This window comes from Melanerpes formicivorus, unplaced genomic scaffold, assembly GCF_026170545.1.
Source record: "Melanerpes formicivorus ecotype bairdi unplaced genomic scaffold, bMelFor1.0.p_v2 SCAF_29, whole genome shotgun sequence".
NCBI classification, from domain to species: Eukaryota; Metazoa; Chordata; class Aves; order Piciformes; family Picidae; genus Melanerpes; species Melanerpes formicivorus.
Genome location: NW_027142381.1, coordinates 5132085 through 5155839, shown reverse-complemented (window position 1 = coordinate 5155839; position 23755 = coordinate 5132085). Strand labels below are relative to the sequence as shown.

Here is a 23755-nt window from a genome sequence, read left to right as displayed (position 1 = left end):
GTACCCTAACGACAAACGCAACCCCAAAACACACACACCCCCGCGTCCTGCCCTCGGAGCCGCACTCCCGCCACCCCTTCGAGCCCCCTCTGTGCCACCCGGGGCCCGCTTCTTATGGCGCACGCGCAGCGCGCCAAGAGACCCCTCCACCCTCCCACCCCCGCCGGCGGGGCGCGCGAGCCGATGACGTTGCACCCTCCCCGCGTCTCGCGTGTGCGGTCACATCCGGTAGGTGAGGTCAGAGCCAGGACCGGAGCCGCCATTTTGGGTGGCAGGGTTGGGCGCGGAGCGGGGTACTGCGGCCGGCGGCGGCCCGCGGTGGGGGGGCAGTGAGTGCAGCCTGCGGGCGGGCGGCCCCCATGGCTGGGCAGTTCGACTCCGAGGACCGGGCGAGCTGGTACTGGGGGCGGCTGAGCCGGACCGATGCGGTGTCGATGCTGCAGGGGCAGCGCCACGGGACCTTCCTGGTGCGCGACTCGGGCACCATCCCCGGCGACTTCGTGCTCTCGGTGTCCGAGAGCTCCCGCGTCTCACACTACATCGTCAACAGCCTGGGGCCGGCGGGAGGCCGGCGGTCCGGCGGCGAGGGCCCTGGGGCCCCGGGTGAGTGACCCCCAGGGCTGGTGGTGCCCCCCAGTCCCTGCCGCCCCGGGGAGGGCGAGCCGGGGCAGCCGAGCCCCGGAGTGAGCTTCCCGGCGGGCGGCTCCGCTCTCCTCCCGGGCGCTGTTTCACTTCGCCAAGCTCTGTAGCGGAATTAAATCGTGTTTTGCTGACCAAGCTGAGCCCTGTATCGCCACCTGACTTCCAACGACCTAATGCCATCGTTGAAGATACACTGGAGCTGAGCGCTTATTGCAGCCCCCCCTCGCCCCGAAAGGCGCCGCAGCTGTAGCGCTCCCGCAGTCTTTTTGTTTCTACCAGCCAGTTAACTATAGTTAATAGATTTTGTGTGTCACCACAGCCAGGGCACGGTTCTGTGGAAGTGTCACCTAGAAGTTTGAATTCCACCAAGTGAGCTTTGCAGTAGACGGCAGGGCGTCAAGCTGTATTTCAGGTCGCTGGTCGGCTGTTAACGTGGGCAGCTTTAATTTAAAGCTTCAAAAACCAGTGTTCCTTTAAACCAGATGTGAAGTTGGATGTTATTTTTCCCCTGTGTGTTGAGAGGGAGGGTTTGATCTTCCTCGTCCACCTACCATCTACTATGAAAACTGTTAATGCCTATCCAGCATTTCTCTCTGGTTGTGTCAGAGGGGAAACTGTAGCATGTGGAGCAGCGTTTCTGCGAGCAGGAGGGCAACTCAGTGAACGAGAGCCCTCAGCAGTGAAGTGTCCTTAGGTGTGTATGAACATCTGCAAAGGCAGCAGTATCCTTGCTGGGGGCATTGCTGAAGTTGGTAGCAGGACTGCTGCGGTGCTTGCAGAATGATGTGCTGGGTGTTGTAGTGCTGGCATCTCCGAAAGGAGCTGCTGCATCGTTTTGGAGCCTGTGTAACAAATCCGTGGAATAAGAGGTGTGGTGAACTTATTTGGCAGCAAATTAAACGGTATATGAATTGCTGCAGTCACTTCCTGACGTAGGTCTATGGGTGGAATGAGAGACCTACCTGGAAGGGATTTTTCGGTCTTTGCAGAAGCTGCTGTTGACTAAGAAGGAGATAATCCAAGGAAAAGCACAGCTGTTGGCAGCAGGGTTGCATTGTTGCATGCTTACAGGGGAACGTTTCACATTGGCAAACTTGGGAAAGCCCAAAGTCATTGTGTTTATCCCAGAAACCCACTTCAGCTGCAGAGTGCTCTCAAGGCACAGAAAGCTCCTCAAGGTAGAAGTTAAAGGTGGCTGAAGGTAACGTGGAAGTCATTGCTGCCGTGGGTGATAAACCGGTTTGCCACAGGACGTGGTGGATTCCCCGTGGCCTGATCTCTCTGTCAAGACAGTTTCATTGCTACACATTTGCAGAGGCTTGGTGCATGAGTTGTTGAAGTGCACAGCTGGTGATACATACAGCAGGATAAGCTGCTAAGATGGTTTGCTGTGCAATCCAGCCCGCTGGGATCTTAAGAGACAGCAGTGGGATGAAAAGCACTGAGTCTGTGTGCCTGTCACTTCTGGGCAAGTTTTTCTAGAGAGCAGCTCAACCTCTGGAAAAACTCTGTTCCTGTGGTATCACTTTTGCTGCACTTTTGGAGTCACCATCCCTGGAGGTGTTCAAGAGGGGACTGGATGTGGCACTTGGTGCCATGGTCTAGTCATGGGGTCTGTGGTGATAGGTTGGACTCGATGATCCTCGAGGTCTCTTCCAGCCTTAGTGATACTGTGATACATAACCATCCTCACTTTTTGTCTTAGATTCATAAGGTCACTGATGCTTATGGGCTGGCTGATGTTAGGGGTGCTAAATTTTGGTGTCCTTTCCCAACATCACTAAATGCCCCTTAGGTAACTCTTATCTGTTTAAAATGCTTGTGTGTTGTAGGAGAGTAGCTGCTGTTGTAGCTCTGTAGGCTGTTGGTGCAGTAGGCGTAATATATGGTAAAAAGTGTAACTATGTTTGGGTTGATCTCCTTTTTTTGCCTTTCCCTGGCTGTTAGGAGGGGAGATGATGCATCACTCCTGCACCCCAGACACTCCTGTACTGAGATTTTAGTAGCTTTAAGTCAATTATGCCTCCCTGCTGACGCTGCTCTCTCTTCACACTCAAACCAAAGGAGGTGTGGGTGGGTGTGTGTTTTAAATTAAACTGGAAGGGTAATTAAATTGTTCTTTCAGTTAAAAAGTAGGTGGGGGGATATGCTGCAGTGGGAGGGAGATGGAAACACTGGCAGAAGATTCAAGATGTTTATGTAAGGGAACTAATGCAGTAAAATGAAGTAAATGTTTGCAGGTTGTCATCTGTGTTTTTTGTGGCCAGGCTACAACATTAGGCAGAAGAGCTTCACTCTGTTAATTGTATGGTACAGGGTTTGTTTTTTTTTAGCAATAGATTGTTTGGTAAATGCCCACTTCTCTCTGGGAAATCTGAACAAGCCAGATCAGGTCTTTAGGTTCATTTTTGCTAGTCTCAGGTAAGAGTGTGTCCATGTGCAGGGGATACTAGGAGCTGAGCTTCGTGCAGAATAAATGAGGTGAGGAACTTTGGCTTCCCTGACATAAAAAGTCACAGTGTCACAAAGCCATTTCTTTCACTGTAAAGTACAAAATGAACTTGCTAACTCATTGTTAAATTCACTTTTTGAGTGATGTGCTGCAGGTTCTAACTTCTTGCAGGTGATTTTCCTGCCCAAGGAGGGGGGGGAAATGAAGAGAAGTGCTTAAAATAGCTACCTCTGCCTGAAATGTTTTAAGGCCATTAAAAGAAAACAGGATAAATCACTGAATTGTGGGAAAGAAAAACACTCTGTTGCCAGTGGAGATAAAGATTAATGGAAGTGGAGTTAGGGTTGCATGTGTGGAAAAATATCACCAGTCACAGGCTAAAGAAATCCCAAATGAGACCAAGTGCTCCACGCAGGTGTTAGCACGGACATGGGCAGTGAAGCAAATCTATGTCAAATTGCCAACTGGTGGTGTATTTGTGAGTCAAAAGGCACAATATGATACTATGATACTATGAACATGCACTGCAACACAATGCCCAAAATACCCAAAGAAAGATAAACTTTCCATTCCAAGTGCAAAGTGATAAAGCCAGAAGCCTTCTGGTGGTGTAAAAATGTGTCCCTGAAGTGGGGAAGTGTGGCACAGGAGAGGCTGCATTTTCACCAGGTAGGCATTTTAGGAACATGCTGCTTGACTTAAGGCTTTCAAGTCACTCCCATTGTGATTTTTAATAATTCAAACTGTACTTCCTGGAATCATGTAATCTTTGCCTCATGATACCCATGCTCAGCTCAGTATGAAACAACTTCAGGTAGATGTGAGCAGTGTGCTTTAACTCTTGACACTTGCCTGGGATTTTTGTTTGGTTTTCTCTTCTATTGAGATCTTAAAATGCAAACTGCTGGAAGCTTGACAGGTGTGTGCTTTGGCCATCTGCTGTTCCCTCCTTCTCTGGTTGTCTGCAGGAATGGCAGTGTGTAGCTTCTGTAAGAACATTTTCCTGGTGTGCTTAGAGCTCTTCTCAGGAGCCAGTGAGTGGAGTTTTACTGGTTTCAGAGGGCGTTCATGGATGCTTGTTTGTTCCGCTCAGGCAGGGATTGGGAGGTGCTTGAGAACCAGGATAAAAGGTGTCCCTATGCGGAAGGGTGGGACAAACACACAGGCTGGAATGAACTGCCCTCACAGCAGAGTTCCCATATGCTCCAGGAGGAAGCTGCTCTGCCTCACTGTGATGTCTTTGAAATGAGAGCCAGTCTCAGTACCCTGCATGATAAGAACAGCTTTTCTTGCCCAAAATACGCTTTTAAGTTGGGGATGGGAAAGGGTGCAACCTTACAGGCTATGCCTAGAAATGAACAGGGAAAACTTTCATTTCCTGTAAGCAGCTTCTTTGGGAAGTCTTCCCTGTGCTGAAAAGGAAAGCTTACCACTTGGGAGTAAAGAGAAAACTGCCTAGTGGCACTAAGACAGTTGGAGTGGAGAGAAATGTGAAACCCCTGTGATGCCCAAGAAAGTGAGAAGTTACCTGCCCACACCCTCAAGGAGTAGAATATTTGGTGGTTCCTGCCTCTACTTCCCCAGTACCTGTACAGTATTTAAAACACATGTGAGCAATCCTTTCCAGACTGACATGAAGCCAACACAGTGTGAAAGGCTTTTGTCAGAAAGGAATCAGCATCATGAACAGAGAACTGACAGGGTCCAGATTTGAAACTTTCCTCAATTTTGGGACACTTTGGATTTTAACTCTCTCCTGACCTCCCTGAGAACTGAGGTTTCACTAGCTGTCCTGACAAGCTGAAATGAATGGCATCAGGTGAAGTCCCAGCCCAGATAGAGCTAGGGTGGAGTAAGTGAGAAAGATGATACTCAGCCCTTTGTGCTTCTTGTTCAAAGGACTCATCCTACAGAGGTGCAAGCTGATTGAGCTACTTTTCCTTCTGCTCTGCAGAGAAGGGAAGATAATTTCTAGTGCTCTGGTTGTCCAGCTTTAATGGGAAGTGACTAAAGTTCCTTCAGGAGGTACATTTACCTTTGCACACCTCCTCTCTTCCTGAGAGCCCTGAGAAGATGCAGACCTTGTGCTGCTCAGACTTTTGCCTTCAGGAAAACTGTCCCAGAATCATGAAGGAAAACAACTCCACCCCTCAAGTTAACCCACTTGCCTTGTTGCTGCCATTTTTCCTCGTGGTAGATCTTTCCTGAATTTTTCCATTGGTCTGCAAGTGTTTTGTCCCATCAAGGATTGCATTGATTTTTTTTTCCAGGCCTAGAATGTGTCTGGAGGGTCTTTGTGCTCTCCCTCTTCTTCACTTGTGCAAAATGTCTTTTAGAATGCAATTTTCCAAGATAACAGGACAGATTTTGGGTCACTCCTTCCCCATGCATAAGGTTTCAGTGGACTTTCCTCTTAGAGTCCAACTCTGGTTTATTCAGATACCTTTGGCAGCTACTTGAGGCTGTTGTGCATTAATTCAAGAGAGTGAACCTGTTAAAAAGAAGGGGGAAAAAATGGGGGGGGGGGGGGAGGGGGAGGAATCAAACAACAAACCCCAAGAAGCTGTTCATTCTTGTGATGATTCTGGCCCTGACCAAGGCTGATGAACATTGCTAATGAACTGCTCATTTCCTATGAGTTTTAAGATTTTTCTGGGCACACTTTGCTAGACACAGAGATCTCAGCCTCCTGGCTGAGTCAGGAGGTTTTACAGAGGTGACTGTTGCAGTCATTTCTGTCATGGAAAATAAGTTCCATGTCAGTGAATTTACCTGAGACTCAGTTTTCTCCTTCTGCCTTCAAGGATCTTTGCTTCCCTGGCTCTATGAAAGTGTCTGTGACTTTTCTTTCTTATGTAGTTGTCTACATAAGCCTGAAAGGTTCACATCTAAAGTATCAGAAGACGGAAACTCATGGTTCTGTCACCAGGTTTGTCTGAAGCTTGGTGTCAATACCACTTGTTGTGAAGCATGGTTTCCCACTTCCAACACTAGTGAAGTGCAGCGTTCCTGGGTTGTCTTCTATGGTGATGTAGTGCGCTGAAACTGTTTTGAAGTGGTGTAGGGGTGCTGCCTGTGTGGCCAGAAGTCATCTCCTGTGAGACCACAAAGCTGAGAAGTGCCATTGAGATGAGATTCCAAAGTTCTTGCTAAGCCTGGCTCTGTTAAATCTCATCAACAAAAGTTGAGGAGCTCTTGCATCTTTTTAGCCTTATGCTTTAGGAAAATAGACTCTTCCTTCTGCTTTCATGCTGCTTTCCTCTTTCTTAATGTTTATTTTAGCTTCCTTAGGTATTGATCATGCTGATTTCGGGGGGGTTTTGTAACCTTTTTAGTTTTGCTTCTGGGTTTAGGCTTACTGCTTTTGTGCTTATTTCTATTGAAAGCCTTTTGGGGCTGTTAATGCATGCAAATGTGCATTTCCCTATGACTTGGTTCTTTACATCTCCTGTAACCAGCTTCATTAATGCTTGGGTTCCTTCAGGATACTTCAAAACTTATTTGCTGCGTATTTGTCTATGTTAATCTTACTGAATCTGCCCTTTTCTCTCTTGGAGCCTCTTTTTGCTCTCTTGAAAGAACTTCTTGCAAAGTTAGCTTTCCATGCTGACAATGCTACTTTGAAAGGAGTTTTGGATCAGTGACAGCTTGAAGAACTCTGCTAGCTTTGTACTGCAGAGCTGAGTCTTAGAACTGTTAGATGTTCCCTGCAGAGAAAGAGACTTGCAAAGTAAGAATGTCTTTCTTGCTAAAAGAGTTACTCATTAAAGCATTAAATCTTATCCTCTCCACTACCCTCCCCCAGCCTTCCACAATTTTTCCCATTACTGATTACACAGCCTATGGTACATGGTGGAAATAGAACATCATGTGTATAGTTTCCCCCAGCTAAGCTTGAAGAACATAAACTGGAAAATGTGCAGCACACAGGCCAAAAACTGCACTGGATATCTTCACTTTGGTACTTCTGGTGACTTGAGTATGAGCATCATCTGTGTTTGCACGTTTGAGGTTAGGATTTATAGCTTAGGCTCCATCTGACAAAGGGCAGAGAAATGACAAAGCTTGAGATGAGAAAAGGGAATTATCCCCATTAGGAAAACTTAGGCTGTTGCCTGGAACTGCATAAAGCAGCATTTTCTCTAACTGTACCTCCTATCAAAGTGAAAAATAACTTCCATTTGCTCATTCATGTAATTTGTTTGCTGCTGTTCTAAGCACTTTTCTGTCATGTCCATGCCCTTAACCCAAGACACATTACAACAGGTTAAAAAAAACCTGCAGTGCTGTCCTCTTGAAATAAATGCAAGCTGCAAGAGAGTTAAAAATCACTCATGCCTTTAACCCAAGGTGCATTGCAACAGGTAAAAAAACATTGCAGTGCTGTCTGTCCTCTTGAAATAAATGCAAGCTGCAAGGGAGCTAAAAATCACTCATGCCTTTAACCCAAGGTGCATTGCAACAGGTAAAAAACCATTGCAGCACTGTCTGTCCTCTTGAAATAAATTCCAGCTGCAAGAGAGTTAAAAATCACTCCCTTGGAATTGTACCAAAATTTCATCTGATTCCTAGATTTGGAGTGTAAAGCAGGAAAAATGGAGTTGTCTGTTGCTAAAAATTGTGCAGCCTCCTGAGAAACTTGGATGTGCTGCATGTTTTTATCTTCCATGTAGCGTTCAAGGAAGCAAGGCATTTTTATCCTCGCTCAGGAAACCTGGCAGTGCCAAACAGTTTCTTTTTCCCCACTTTGCCAAAATCTGTACAAACAATACTCTACCCTCACAATCCTGGGAGTGCTGTCTCTCATCAGACATACACAGAAGAGCTGAACATTAGGTGTGTTGCTGTAAAGATGTCCACATTCACTATGCAGCTGCTTGTCTGTGTGTCTTCTCGGGTGTTTAATTTGCAGCCGTCGCTGTGGCACGCTCTCTTTGTGACATGTTTCCTTCTTCTTTCAGGGTTGAGTCCCAGCAGGTTTCGAATAGGTGACCAAGAGTTTGATTCTTTGCCAGCTTTACTGGAATTCTACAAAATACACTATTTGGACACTACAACCTTGATAGAGCCCGTTTCCCGCTCCAGGCAGAACAGCGGTGTTATCCTCAGGACGGATGAAACTGAGTATGTGCGAGCTCTCTTTGACTTTAATGGCAATGACGAAGAAGATCTCCCCTTTAAGAAAGGAGACATACTGAAAATCCGGGATAAACCTGAAGAGCAATGGTGGAATGCAGAAGACAGCGAAGGGAAGAGGGGAATGATACCTGTTCCTTACGTCGAGAAGTATAGACCTTCCTCTGCTACAGTATCTACTCTGATTGGAGGTAACCAGGATAGTTCCCACCCACAACCACTGGGTGGGCCGGAGCCAGGGCCCTATGCCCAGCCCAGCATCAACACTCCGCTCCCTAACCTTCAGAATGGCCCTATTTATGCCCGGGTTATCCAGAAGCGAGTCCCTAATGCCTACGACAAGACAGCCTTGGCTTTGGAGGTACATAATGGGCAAAACATAGCGAGAAGAGATCTGTTCAAGGGATTTCCCTTTCACATTGTAGTTTTGTAGGAATGAGAAAGGGGAAATCGTTGTAACACTGGTTTTGCATCATGGTTAATAAGCTGCTTGAAGCAAATTGCTAAGTGGCTGGAGTCACTTGTAGACTAGAGTTTGATTATAGCATGCTTAGGCTACTGAACCAGTATCATGTCTGTTGTTACACATCACTAACATAACTGTTTTCCCATCCTTTTTTGCACTTCTGAAGTCTTTTAGTTTCAGGGGGGAGGGAGAGGGAGCAATTTGTGGGTTGTGTGTCTGCACCTGTCTTTACTGTTGTTTGCCTCACCCCAGTCTTTCAAAGGTGTGCTGGTTGATTGTTGGGTTTTATTCCCAGTCTGTTTAAAAGCAATCAGTGGAAACATTGATAGTAGCTTCAAAATTGCACAGCCTGAAATGATGACCATGGTCACACACGAGGTTTTACTGCAGCATCTGAACCTCAAAGCAGATTGCTCTGGTTGTTAGTTTGTGAAGCAGGACCATGGATGACAGTTCATTCAAGAGGTCTCCTGTAAAGCAGTGATTGATGAAGTATGATTTGTAATCAAGCAGTGAGTTTCCTCAAGGTTGATTCACTTCCTGATATGATCAAGTACTCGTACATGCCCTCTTTGATTGTTTTCCCTCTTAAAAAGGAGATTAGAGTGCTCTATCTCCCCATCAGATAGTTATCCCCCAAGTTACATTTGAGGAAATTGAGACTAAGGTATTCTCAGTAGCAGCCCTTTGCCTTAGGATGATATGTAAATTGTATCCTTTAATCTAGGCTTTCTTTGAGCTGGAGGCTCTGGAATTTCCTGATACCTAATTGACTTCCTGTTTATATAACATTTTAAGTACTTGGGAAAAAACAGTTTCTGTGCTGAGTCAGAGCATCTCCTCCTCACTCTCAAATACTTTATTTAATTGTGCAGAGCACACAAAGCACTTCAGTGATGTGGCAACTATACTGTGTGTCTTTAGTACAGAGCTGGTAAATGCAGCAGAGGATTCTATAGATCTGACAAGTGATGTACAGCTCAGGAGATGGGAATTTTTTCCCCATTGTAGGTAAGAATTACAGGGAAGCAATCATAGAACCAGTAAGATTGGAAAAGACCTCAAAGATCATCAAGTCCAACCTGTCACCCAAGACCTCATGTCTACTAAACCATGGCACCAAGTGCCACATCCAGTCCCCTCCTGAACGCTTCCAGGGACGGTGACTCCACCACCTCCCTGGGCAGCACATTCCAACGGCTAACAACTCTCTCTGTGATGTGAATATCATCTGAGTTCTTCTGTGTTCTCTTGCATTTCTGAATCAAAGGAGAGACAGGATATAAAATGTAAATATTTAGGCTGAGGAACAGGTATAGAAATTCATGCCAGCTCACCAGATTTTGGGGACACCTGCAAAAACTTTAACCTTCAGCCTTTCATGCAACCTAAAATGCTGCCTGTCTTTCCTCTTTTTTTTTCCCCACTCTCTCCACCCAGCCAGCTCCTGGAGCTTGGAAATATTCCTGAATGTCATTGTGGACTGCTGCAACTGCCAGCTACTAGATTTTCCTTGAGCTTCTGGATGTTATGCTGTCCCATATTTAGCAAAAACCTTTTTGGTTTGTTTTCTGCATTTTGTTTTTAAGCTTTTATTCATTAGTGTGCTTCTAGTGCTCCCTTAAGCATAACTTTGTATTTAATTTCCCTTAAAGCGCAGCCCCACAGCACTGCCCAACTCCCAGTTTGGCAGCATGGAGTGAAACAGAGAGAGTGGGAAAATACTGACAATCCAGGCCATCATAAAGTAACTCAGAGTGAAAGCAAAATGCTTTACACACTGAAACACAGCTTGTGAATGCTGTAGTTCAATCCTCTTCACCAAAACTCATTTGCTCTGTCAAGTTTGCTGTGCTTTAGAAAGTGTAGATTCATGGAGAGTATCTCCTGAGCTAGCTTGCACCACTAGTGTCTCTTTCTAACTTAGGGTAACCAGGCTAGAAAGCTGAAGCGTGTGGGAGGGAGGGTCTGAGATGAGTGTAGGCTCCTCTCCTATGCAAGGGTGTAGGATTTAGATTGTCTTTCTACCTTTATGTTACAATGGCTTTTGTAGGCCTTGTAAACTGAATCAAATGCTAGTTGAGGACACTGAACCTCTTGGTTAGGCTGATGTATTCCTGTCCTGCTACAGCTGTAAGGCTAAGAAACACAATAGCAGTGGTGGTTCTTTATTCTGTGTATAGCACTGGGGAGTTTGATTTAACACATGAACCATGTATCACTGCTTCCAGTAGGCCTTCCTGGCTTCTGTGCAGCTGTTACCATTTCGAGCCACAATGTTGCTGAGTTGCTTTCAATGTTTGTACAGGAGAAAAGAAGAACACACATTTTCTCCAAGTTGGTTTTATTCTTTCCCCCTCTTTCATCCTGTCTATTGAAGTACTGTTTCTTGTTGTCTCCCTTTTTTTTTGCATTCCCTTTCGCTCCGTGGTGTTCCTTCTCTGTTTATTTAGAGATCTCTTCTTAGATAACTTGGTAGAAAGCATTATGCAAATCTTACCAGTCCGTTTTTGCCCAGACCTCTTAATAACTGCAACTAGAGAAAGTGGGATTCTTTCCAAATCCAAACTCTTATCCTTAAATCTGGCAGTATTTATGGCTGGGGGCGGCTCCCACTGTTTCTCTCAGGGAAAGAGATTCCTAACCTCAAACAGTTCTGGCCCAAATTGCCAACTGAGGATCTGTGCTGCTCTGTTATTTTAAAACTGACATGGGCTTGAAGAGCTCAGGGGAGGAGGATCAGAGCAGATGATGTTCTAATAAAGGCTGTGCTGTATTATGGCAAAAAAGATGGAGCAGAAGGTAATTTTTATGTTGCTTGTCACTTAGACCTACTCAAGGAGTTGTCAGTCTGTCTTAACTAAGAGGAAAGGGAAGCTGTGTGTGGTGAATGACTCTGAGATCGATCGATTTATGTTTTTTCTTTGTGACAGTAGCAGACCTCTGCCATCTTGACCTCACCAAAGAGGAGTGCTTGGAATAAAACCACAGCATACAGAAGTCTTCACATGAACCTTCAGTTTTGCTTTGAAGCATGTGGGATATATTTAGTTCTAAACCTTCTGACGAAGACTGAAACAAATCTTGCTTTATAGCAGGGTACAGTGTTGTTTGTGAGGTGTTGTGCGTGGTGGGATGATGCACAATAAACTCATGATTCCATAAGTAAATGTTGAAAGTGAAGGGAAGTCAGAGAGAACATCCACTTCTAGCCTGAATGTTTTTAAAAGTCCAGCACTTGTAATAATATTTTTTAAAGGTTCTCCTTCAGATTAATATGTAGGAGTTTCAGAGCAGTGTAGGAGTTTCAGAGCAGTGTAGGAGTTTCAGGGCAGTGTAGAAGCTTCAGGGCAGTGTAGAAGCTTCAGAGCAATCTCTTCAGTTAAGGAACTATTTAAGCCATTCCAGCATTTGTGAAATGACCCATGCTTGGTTAGCTCTCCTTTGATAGGTGAAAAGAAAGTAATTCAATGAGAAGGTACAAAGAGATGAAATGTGGATGAATGGTTGTATCAGAAAGAGAGAGTAGTTGCTAAATGAGATTAGCACAGTGATAAATAAGGAATATTTAAGCTTGGAGGTCTTTCCTCTTTCACCAGTTACTGAAGTATAGCTTCTTGTAGTTAAAAATGGGTGTCCCTTTGCTGCAATGACACAGAGACACCCCTGAAAAGCAAGCAGCTGCAGGATGCTTCTGAGAGGGAGGGAATGTCCTAAGCATCCCATATTCTAGCTCACTGTTACTGCAGTGTTGAACCCACCTTTTGCAGCTGAGTTTCTCATAAGTTACCCAAGGTAGACTGTATTTGAACACAGTGTGGGATGTTCTGAGAAGGCAGAGGCCATCAGTCCAAGAAAAACATCTTAGAGCAGCATGTGCTTTTTCTTTCTGAGCAGCTTGGAGGTTGCATGCTCTTTTTCTGCTGAAGGCTGATAGGTAGATCACATCCAGGTCTGAAGCAATTTGAAGTTATCTAGGATAGTGTTCTTGTAATGGCTGTGATTAGGAAATAAGATTTTCTGCTTCTGGTATTGTCACATTTAATCCTACCCTCGTTAAATCAGAGCTGATGTATTGTTTTGGTCAACAGAATATTTTCACTGGGACAAGCCCCCAGTGATGATTAGCAGTAGCAGAATTAGACATGCTGCATGATTAAATTCCTGAAGAGCTGAAACTAGCATCCAGTAGTCAAGGACAGCTTCCTTTTGCCCACAGCAAATACATAAGAGGATTTTCCTCAAAATATGATTCATTAAAATGTCCACACTAATGACTACAAAAGGCAAAAATAAAGCTCCAGCCAGAGTCCCAAGTGTGCCTCTCATTACAAGATAAGTAATCATCAGAGGTATGGGAAGCTTAATTAAATGGCCATGTAGTGGTTTGAATTTATGAACTGTTAAAAGCTGTTCTGGCAAAAGGTTCCAGGCGTTTAAAACCTGTAAAGTTAATGGGTTGGTAACATCTTAAATTGTTTTCTTTGTTCTTCATTCACTGCCTGGAACGTGAGGATAATGAGGCTGTGGTTTAGATGACTGTGGAACACAGTGATGAGCACCTCTGGAGACCAGTCACTGTATGGTCAGGGCATTTCTGGATGAAATGCAGCAAGGCTTATGGCCATGCCTGGAGAGTTAATTTACAGGTTTAGTGAAAGAAAAATCTGCACCAAGGGCTGTAAATGGGTAGACAGCTTCTCAGTCTTGCATTTATTAACTCTCCAGTGACTTTGCAATAGAAATTGTGCCTTTAGGTTGTCAAAGTGCTACTTAAAGTACCCTTCAAAGTTCAACAGTGTTGGAGATTGATTAGACATAGACTTGTGGCCATAACTAGACCTACATGACTGCACACCTTGGGAAGGTGCCTGCTGTTCAGTTTTCCACCTTTGTGAAAGGAAGACAATACCTTTAGAGCTGGTTGTGTGAAGATTAGGTTGGAGATCAGAATATGAGCTATATTCCTATGCTCTTACTTTGTGTGGCACATTAGAAGCAGATCCTTTTAAACTAGAGCAGGTTGTTTTGTTGGTCCACAGGAACTTATTTTTCCAGTCAAACAGTTTGTGTATAAGAGGGGAGAGGACATTGATTGTCTTTACCCATGGAATTTATTTATGTGAGAAATCCATGGTGGGTAAGACTTGAAATACCATCTGGCCTTGCCTCTGGTACTGGCTAGTTGTGGATGCTCAGAGTAGGAATGGAATGGCACTACTTACTCCCTCACATTCTCCCAGTGGTTTATAATCTGTGGCTATCTGTGCACACACAGAGACCACACTTATCCAGAACTTTCTTAATACTACCTGAAAAGCATTTAGTGGAATTTCTTGCCACTCTGTGGAGCATCAGGCCTCCCCTCCCTCAGCTGAGGGTGTGGATGGAGTATAAGCAGAGTGCAAGCCTCTGTCAGTTCAGTGAGATGCAGGTCCTGTGATAGCAGCCAATGTCGAGTCCCAGGAGTGCTCTGGAAGATGGGTGTTGGATTACAGGCTCCTCAGTTTAGGCAGCTCACACCTAATCTAGGTAGGCTTCTTTCTCTCTGTGCTTTCTTGAGGAATGAATAAGGGGTGGCAGGCTGATGGATCAGAAATGGTCATGACTAAAACTGCTTTTTGTAGAAGTGTCTCTGGTACACTTGGGTGCTATCACACCGAAGGGGAGGGGCAGCAGCTCATCTTCTCCCCTTTTATGAGTTGTAACACTTCCCCCTTTCTAACCCTGCAGGTCGGTGAGCTGGTGAAGGTCACAAAGATCAACGTGAGCGGTCAGTGGGAAGGAGAATGCAATGGCAGACGCGGTCACTTTCCATTCACACATGTCCGCATCCTGGATCAACAGAATCCTGAGGAGGACTTCAGCTGAGTGTGGCTCAACAGTTGTGCTTACAGATGGGAACAATCTCAACTTGTTTTTATTGCAGATGCCATCAAGACTATGTTCCGACAGATGTTGAAAGCGGTATTGCTTGTATAAGCATTCTGATAACCTGCAAACCCCTGGGACTGAACACCACCATTCCTTAATCAAGGGTCATGTAATTCAGGGTACGACAGTAGATAACTTGTGTGTCAAGTGGCAGAACTAGTACATGATTATAGGTTGTAATGCCTGCTTATGTCCATGTGCACAGCAGACTGGACCTTGCCAGCAGCAGCAGTTGGAGAAAGCAGCGCTGTAGATGTTATGGTAACATTTATAGCTCTCTCCGGTCCTATTGCTTAGGTTGCTTCTTCCTCAGGCAATGAACATCAACCTTAGACAATTCAATATATAGATAGAAATCTCACAAATTTATCCTGGAGCTTTCTCCATATTTTTTTTTCCCTCCCCCATCCTGAATTAGCTCTGTCCCACCAAGGCTGGATAGTACTTTGCACGGTGAGTTACCTGTGCATAGTACAGAGCCCCCTGGGGACAGCCTTACGATTCAGAGCTGCTTACCATTGGAATGGTAAATGACAGATCAAATCAACCTCAGAATTCTAGAAGTTTGTGGACACTAGATTGATTCTTTTTTATTTTCCAGTACTGTTGATGCTTCAAATGTAGCAGCTGATTTTTAAATTAAAAGAATTTCTATTAACACACCAATATCTTTTTTTTTGTTGTTGTTGTGGTTGTTGTTTTTAATCCACCAATCCAAGGCTTATGGAAGTGCAAACATCCATACCAGTGCTGAAAACTACGTGCATAGCACTTTAATGCATAGCTTTAAGGCAGTGTTTGATTCACTAAATATACTAAAACATTGACACTGCTTTCCAATACAATGTAATTATGTAGGGCCAGTTTAATTTCTCTATAGAGTTCTTCAGTACTCCTATTGGTACAATACTCTCACAGTACAAATCAGTGTCAAACGTGGTGAACTGACAAACCAAACAGTACTTTTAAGGTTACTCTTGGGGACTCTTCTGGTCTTAATTCCCATCTGTAAAATATCTGATAGTTGAAATCATGAGGACTTTATTTTTAATAAACTAATGGAAAATATTTGTGTGCTTTCTGGATTGATTCTCAAAAGTCACAATGGAGTAAACATGGCTTCCTAGCTCATGGAAAAACAGTGCATTGAATAGGTGGTGGTATGCCCTGCTTGGGTTGTTTTGGTTTTAGTCTGTTCTTCTGTTTATCTGGTTTTCTCTAACATAAATCAGAATGGATTCAGTAAGTTTTGTAAACTGAAATTAAACACTGAAGTAACTCTCCCTTGCCTGTATCCTGGATGGTTTTCCAAGCACAGCGCTCTAGTGACCAAACTCAAGCAAATAAATTTTGTAACTTTGACTACAGTGTGATCCATGCAGAGCAGTTTTATTTTCCTAGATAGCATCAACACTGAAAATGTTTTTGGTTGATACAAACCCACGTGACTAGAACGGCTCGTGGGCTGTCAATGCTGCGAGGGCTAGTTCCCGCTGCAAAGGCTATTGCTGCAAGGCACTGACCCTTACAACAGAAGACTGGTAACACTTTACCTCAGAACTGTGTTAACATGCTGGAAATTGTATTGCTGTTATATTTAAGTACTAGTTGTTTTACTTCAAAACTAATCATCAGTGAGTCTGACTAATTTTCAGGTAATGGGCACTCATTAACTCTGTAGACTAATGCCAACGTGCGTCACTCCTAGCTCTCCATCACCAACCTCATAAGCACTACTGAAGATTTGTTAGGAAACTGACAGTGGTGTAAGCATGGTAACAAAGGACCTGCAGAGCTATTCTAGCTTGGATTGCTCCTCTGGTTAGGGTGATAGGCCAGTGATTGTGGGATCTCTTCTAGCTTAGCACAAAATTGAGGGAACCATTGAGCAACTAACTCTGTGTTCTGTAACACATTGATTTCTTTAAAGCAGATCTGTATATTTTTTTCCCCCCCTGACCTTGATCTCTAGTATGATTTTATTGAGGTTTTTTTTCTGATAGCTACACTCTAACAGACTTAATACTGAGTTCATCAGTTGCCCATATATGCTGATAGTTTTCTTCAGGTGTTGTGAAAGAAACATAATCAACTGTGTGTCATCAGAGCCACACAGTTTGTTCTCAAGTGTTTTTCTCTGATGGCAGTCAATGGAAGCCCAGATGTTTGTACCTTTCCAATCAGCAATTATTTTTCTAAGCTAGCAAAAATGAAAGTTTCATTATGCAAATCTTGCCTTTTTAATATGAAAGGCATACATTGAACTAACTAGCAGACACCCTGAAAATGCTGTAGGTGGTTTTAAGACTGTATAAGCTGCAAATATTTGTACACTTTGAAGGAGCAAAAAAACTCAAATCAAAAAAGAAACCCGCAACAACTAGAGGAGTCTTAACAGCTGCTGGTGCACTAGAATCCCTCAGTTCTTGTCAAGCAGTTTTTCTTGGTCAACTGATACATTAATGCAACTGTTTTTCCACTATTCAGTTCTAAGCCAAAACGTTGATCTTGTTTCATTAGGTGATAGAAATGAATATGTTTGCAGTCGGGGTGAAATAGACATTTCAGTTTACCAAGCTCTTAACAGGAGATAGGTAGAACATACGTTCATGGACATGTAGATTAAATCCTTTCTGTGGCCTTCGTTTATCCTCTTCTATTTGTTCCCTCCCTTCTTCCCTAATGGGTGCAAAAAAAACCAACAAATCATTGCTAAGAATGTTGGTCACAATCTTTTGTCTCTACTTGGCTGTGGTGGTGGTCTCTTTGTGCATAGGCAGGTGTTAGAGCTAGAATAATCATTTCTAGAGATACACCATGGGAAGCAGAATGCTCAAACTACACTGTGCTCTTCTGGTGCATTTACACATTATATCACACTAAAAGAAAGAAAGAAACAAACAACTGGCTGCTATGTTGGGTTTTTTTTTAATATATATATATATATATATATATTTCCTTTTGGTAAACCCCAGCCTTTTTACTAATATTTGACCTGGTTAAATCTTGTTAATCTGTTTGAATTGTATTTGTTAACAATGCAAATATTTCTAACCATCTTAAAAAGAGTGAAACACTTCAATTTTGTTAATGTGTTTTTTCTTGGGGGGGAGGGGGGAAAAAGATTCTAACCAAACCAGTTTGAAGAAAAAGATGAACATGTGCCATTGTATTATAACACTATCCACTTTCTTGACAGTTAAAAGTCTTTATTTTATTTTATTTTATTTTATTTTCAACTTGTTTTTTTTTTTTTTTTGGTAGCATGTAATGTATATGTTCATAGTACGTGAAGTAAATAAAAGTATAGCCAAAACTCTGCCTGGGTGTCCTTCTCAATCGGTACTTGCACTTCATAATCTCAACCCATGCTCCTCAGAAAGCAATACACCTGACAGGTGCAGAAGTAAGGCAAACCAAGGTAAATGGAAGAACACCAATGAGTAAAATATAGGGGGGGAGGAGTGGGGGGGATGTTGAAACAGGGTGACCTTCTGTAATCAGATAGGATAGAATAGGATGGGCTAGAACAGGATAGGCTAGAATAGGATAGGGTAGAATAGGCTAGAATAGGATAGGGTAGAATAGGCTAGAATAGGATAGGGTAGAATAGGATAGAATAGGATAGGATAGGATTGGATAGGATAGGATAGAATAGAATAGAATAGAATAGAATAGAATAGAATAGAATAGAATAGAATAGAATAGAATAGAATAGAATAGAATAGAATAGAATAGAATAGAAATAGAATAGAAATAGAAATAGACCAGTCCAGACCAGGTTGGAAGAGACCCTCAAGATCATCGCGTCCAACCTGTCATCCAACACCACCTAATCAACTAACCCATGGCACCAAGCACCCTGTCGAGTCTCCTCCTGAACACCTCCAATGATGGTGACTCCACCACCTCCCCTGGCAGCCCATTCCAATGGGCAATCACTCTCTCTGTGTAGAATTTCCTCCTGACCTCCAGCCTGAACCTCCCCTGGCACAGCCTGAGACTGTGTCCTCTTGTTCTGGTGCTGGCTGCCTGGGAGAAGAGACCAACCTCTGCTTGTCTACAGCCTCCCTTCAGGTAGTTGTAGACAGCAATAAGGTCACCCCTGAGTCTCCTCTTCTCCAGGCTAAGGAACCCCAGCTCCCTTAGCCTCTCCTCACAGGGCTGTGTTCCAAACCCCTCACCAACTTTGTTGCTCTTCTCTGGACACACTCCAGCAAGTCAACCTCCTTCCTAAACTGAGGGGCCCAGAACTGGGGAGTGTACTCGAGGTGTGGCCGAACCAGTGCAGTGTACAGGGGCAGAATGACCTCCCTGCTCCTGCTGGCCACACTGTTGCTGATGCAGGCCAGGATGCCATTGGCCCTCCTGGCTGCCTGGGCACACTGCAGGCTCATGTTCAGCCTACCATCCACCAGTACCCCCAGGTCCCTCTCTGCCTGGCCACTCTCTTGAGTTGCTTGGGTGGAGGGGATGGGGGAACAAGTACATTGTCACTCCAAAAGAGGACTCCTGAGAACTGGTACAGTGAGACTTTGTTGCTATTACAGAATCACAGAGGGGTAGGGGTTGGAAAAGACCTCTGAGGATCATCCAGTCCAACTCCCCTGCTGGAGCAGGATGACAGAGAATAAATAACAGGAATATGTCTAGGTGGCCTTGGAATGTCTCCAGAGGAGACTCCACAAGCTATCTGGGCAGCCTGCTCCAATGCTCTGTCACCCACAAAGTGAAGAATTTATGTTTACATGGAACCTGACATGCTCCAACCTGTGCTCCCTGTCCTGTCATGAGACATCACTGAGAAGAGTCTGGCTCCATCCTTCTGATACTGACCCTTTAGTGTTTACAAGCATTTGAGATCCCCCATTCAGTCTCCTCCAGGCAAAAGCCCCATGGCTGCAGCTCTCTCACCCTTCCCTTATGAGGCTTATTGGTCTCGCTTCTACCAACACAAGCCATCAGGAAACAGTTCAGGGAGTGTTTTGTTTGGATGGTGTGTCTTTTGGGACAGGTAAAAAGCTGTTTATTCTTAGAATGGCCAAAAAATGTACATTACAGAAATGAAAACTAGCAAGAATGGTTGGAGTCCATGATCTCAAAGGGCTTTTCCAACCAAAACAGTTCCATGATTGTGAGAATCTGATAGAGGAGCCCACTAATGGTTCAGAAGGACTCTTGGGTACGTGTGTTAGTGGGAGAGCAATATGTCAGTGAAAGGCTGAGATGTGCAGTGTACTGTCAAGGGATGAAGCACAGAAAGTGAGGACCAGAATGCCCGATCCCCACACAAGTGAACATTTGTAACATGAGTCTGCATTAGACCTACTTTTGCCATCACAATCCTTAAAACTAGCTCCACAACAGTGGTTCCTCAGCTCAAGAAGATGTGGCATAGTCAATGATGGGTCAAATCCTTGAAGCATTCAAAATCCCTCAAAGCAGCTGGCCTTCTGGAGGTGTTCCACAGGCTCTTGCTGTGTGGAAAAGGCCATGCTGTACATTGCCAATTGAAACAACTTCCTTGACTGGCTGTTTCCAAAAGCATACAAGGATCAGTCTTGATAATATTAGTACTGCTGCAATCATTTTTCCTTACTGGTGGGGGCAAGGATAACATTTGTTTTCTTAATCACTCTGTTACAGTGATGGCTTGTCATATTTTACTTGATAGTATTCAGTTGGCTGCTTGCTACAGATCTTGGCCAATAGTGTTTCATGGAGTATTCAAGTGGGATGTTAATTGTTAAATGAGTGACTGCATTTAAGTGCACTGAGATGCCAGCCAAGTTTTCCCTGTTATGTATCTACACAAGATTGGGAGGGGAGTAAAAAAAATCATAGGTAAAAGTACTGCCCCCCAGCTTTGCTGCAGTGTTCATACAACTTGGCTGTGGCTGAGCTGCAATCCAAGAGTGCCTTTTAATGAGATTATCCCAGATAATTTAAGAGCTCACTGCAGCCAAAGGGAAGAGGCTCTGTAAGCCTTTCCACACTGCCCTGACAGCCATGTCCTTCTGCTGCTTAACCTCAGACTGGTATTTGCAGAATTCTCTGTGAGCTGATGTAACAGAGGGCTTATGCAGAAGGCTATTGCCCCTCCTTTCAAAAATAGGTTTTGGCTGCAGTGGTGATTGAATCAACTCATATAAAGGTTGAGGGTGCAAGGGACAAGCAAAGATTGCGTCAGCAAATTACGCTTCGAGTGTTTCCCTGCATTAGGCTCTTCGTTCCCAGTGCTTTGCCAAATCCCTCACCAACTTCCCAATATTTGTGTGCCATCTGTAACAAGCCCATTCAAAAATATTTGAAGTATTTGGGCAATATGCTGTAATTCAGTCAGAGTATCAAGCATGCAAATAAGTATGTCTAAAGTGGCCTGGCTTCTTTAGATTGTTGAGCTTCTGTACAAGCTGAGTGCCTGCTGAACATGAGGATCACAGCAAAGTTGCTAAACTGATGGAAATCTAATTTATTGTGCACAGCTCCCAGATGAAACTAAGCCTCAGCTGCTGGAAAAAAACAGACTGATGGTAAAGATTTATGAAGTGCAAAGAATATTTGGAAGTGTCACAGCCAGTTGTAATATATTTAGACAAATAGGTATTGCCTGTATATGCTGCTGGAATCTTTTGGGTGTGTAGCCAGAATCACCTTGGTTAATGGTAGCATGTATTTATAAACAATTCAGAGGTAAAGGTATAAAATGATTATCAATTTCAACAAGAATCTGCATTTTATGGTGATATTTTGGCTAAATGTAACATTAATTATTGTTGTTATATTTGAATTATGACATTATTATTATTATTATTATTATTATTATTATTATTATTATTATTATTATTATTATTATTATTATTATTAACAACTACTACTACTATTATTACTACTATTATTATTACTACTATTACTATTATCCCTTGTACTATTTTCACCTTATTCCAGACATGGTCATTTATTTACCATTCATGGAATTCTGATTAGACAACCATAGAATCAATAAGGTTGGAAAAGACCTCAAAGATCATCAAGTCCATCCTCTCACTCAACCTCATGACTACTAAACCGTGGCTGAAAAAATACTTGAGGCACAATTGATGTTTTTTTTTTGGGGGGGGGGCTAGGCAGTGATATAACCATGACCCTGTTGTATTTTTAGATTTATTTGTAAGAAAACTACAAGGTTATGGACCTGAGCAAAGCCTTCGACACTGTCCCGCACCACATCCTGGTCTCCAAACTGGTGACACATGGGTTTGATGGGTGGACCACTAGATGGATAAGGAACTGGCTTGATGGCTGCACCCAGGGTGGCTGTCAATGGCTCCATGGCCCAGTGGAGGCCAGGGACAAGCGGAGTCCCTCAGGGATCAGTCCTGGGACCAGGCTTGTTCAACATCTTTGTGGGTGCCATGGACAGTGGCACTGAGTGCAGCCTCAGCAAGTTTGCTGATGACACCAAGCTGTGTGGTGCAGCAGACAGCTGGAGGGAAGGGAGGCCATCCAGAGGGACCTTGACAGGCTGGAGAGGTGGGCACAAGCCAACCTCATCAAGTTCAATAAGAGCAAGTGCAGGGTCCTGCATCTGGGTCGAGGCAATCCCAGGCACAAATCCAGGCTGGGCAGTGACTGGCTGGAAAGTAGCCCTGAGGAGAGAGACTTGGGGGTGCTGGGGGACAAAAAGCTCACCAGGAGCTCTCAGTGTGCACTTGCAGCCCACAAAGCCAATCAGATCCTGGGCTGCATCAGAAGTGTGGCCAGCAGGGCAAGGGAGGTGATCCTCCCCCTCTACTCAGCCCTGCTGAGACCCCACCTGGAGTACTGCGTCCAGTTCTGGAGCCCCTATTACAAGAGGGATGTGGAGGTGCTGGAACGTGTCCAGAGAAGGGCCACAAGGATGATCAGAGGGCTGGAGCACCTCTCCTATGAGGACAGACTGAAGGAGTTGGGGCTGTTCAGTCTGCAGAAGAGAAGGCTCCCAGGTGACCTAATTGTGGCCTTTCAGTATCTGAAGGGGGCCTACAGGAAGGCTGGGGAAGGACTTCTCAGGATCTCAGGTAGTGATAGGGCTAGGGGGAATGGAATGAAGCTGGAGGTGGGGAGATTCAGGCTGGAGGTGAGGAGGAAGTTCTTCACCATGAGAGTGGTGAGACCCTGGAATGGGTTGTCCAGGGAGGTGGTCGAGGCCCCGTCCCTGGGGGTGTTTAAGCCCAGGCTGGATGAGGCTCTGGCCAGCCTGATCTAGTGTGGGGTGTCCCTGCCCATGGCAGGGGGGTTGGAACTAGATGATCCTTGTGGTCCCTTCCAACCCTGAATGAAACTATGAAACTATGATAATTTTACATAGACCCTAAGCCTCTTGTTCAGCCACCAAAATAATGTGCTGAAATGAATCGGGAAACAATAAATTATTCTCATTTAAAAAGCATTTCAAATGGTGCTTTAGGAGTGTAGCCTCAGTCACACGAGGAGACCAGTTAAGGAAGCACAGTGAAGACAGACAGAAGGATACCTGACACTGTGAGCAAGATGTGCCAGGGCCTGCACAATCTCTGCTGTTCATCAAAAGCTGCAAAGGTCTTTGTGCACTTCCACGCCTCAGGGAGGCTGAGAGAGAGCCTTTAGCCTGCTCATCCAAGGAGATGCTGGGGAAAAAAAAGCAGAAAGATACAGGACTTCATTCACAGCAAAGCTTTGAGGATTAAATTTATGCCAGCCAAGCATAATCCCTGTTATTTGTCTCCGACCATTCTGCTTGTGGAAGTGAAGGTGTTGCCTCGGTTATTTGTGGGCTCCATTTTTTCACACGTACTCTGCGAGGCGCTTGTGAAACGTTCCATTTTAAGTTGTGGCTCTTTTAGCCTCCTAAAACTGTGAAATTATCATGTCCTACGTCAAACGGCATTGGAGGTGATGCTTTTTGCCCGAGTAAACGCCCCGGAGAGCTTGCAAGGGTCCTGCTAAATCGGACCGTCTACCTTTCACCATCACGTATGTATGGAGCACACCCGGTGATTTGCACAGAAAGACACAGCGAGGCATCCGAACAGTATTGTCAGCCTTTGAGGGCAGCAGAAACACGTTCCCCCAGAGAAAGAGATGCATTGAGGGAAATGCCATTC

General features: G+C 44.4%; 1 protein-coding gene and 1 long non-coding RNA gene across 3 annotated transcripts; one reads left to right on the top strand and one right to left on the bottom strand.

Moving 5' to 3' along the window:
• The first annotated feature begins 238 nt into the window (after window positions 1-238).
• CRK (CRK proto-oncogene, adaptor protein) lies at window positions 239-17951 on the top strand. Of its 2 annotated transcripts, none has more exons than XM_068154640.1 (3): window positions 239-603; window positions 8056-8421; window positions 14430-14522. In XM_068154640.1, exons 1-3 carry the CDS (start codon window positions 360-362, stop codon window positions 14435-14437), a joined length of 618 nt encoding a protein of 205 aa, XP_068010741.1. In that variant the 5' UTR covers window positions 239-359; the 3' UTR covers window positions 14438-14522. The 2 variants fall into 2 exon arrangements, with proteins under 2 accessions (XP_068010741.1, XP_068010740.1); XM_068154639.1 differs by having other exon boundaries at window positions 240-603; window positions 8056-8591; window positions 14430-17951.
• Window positions 17839-23267, bottom strand: LOC137449285 (uncharacterized). Its single transcript, XR_010989345.1, has 2 exons — window positions 23146-23267; window positions 17839-18021 (listed from the first exon to the last, which is right to left on the bottom strand). It is a non-coding gene; the product is annotated as an uncharacterized lncRNA (long non-coding RNA).
• Between the last annotated feature and the right edge of the window lie 488 nt (window positions 23268-23755).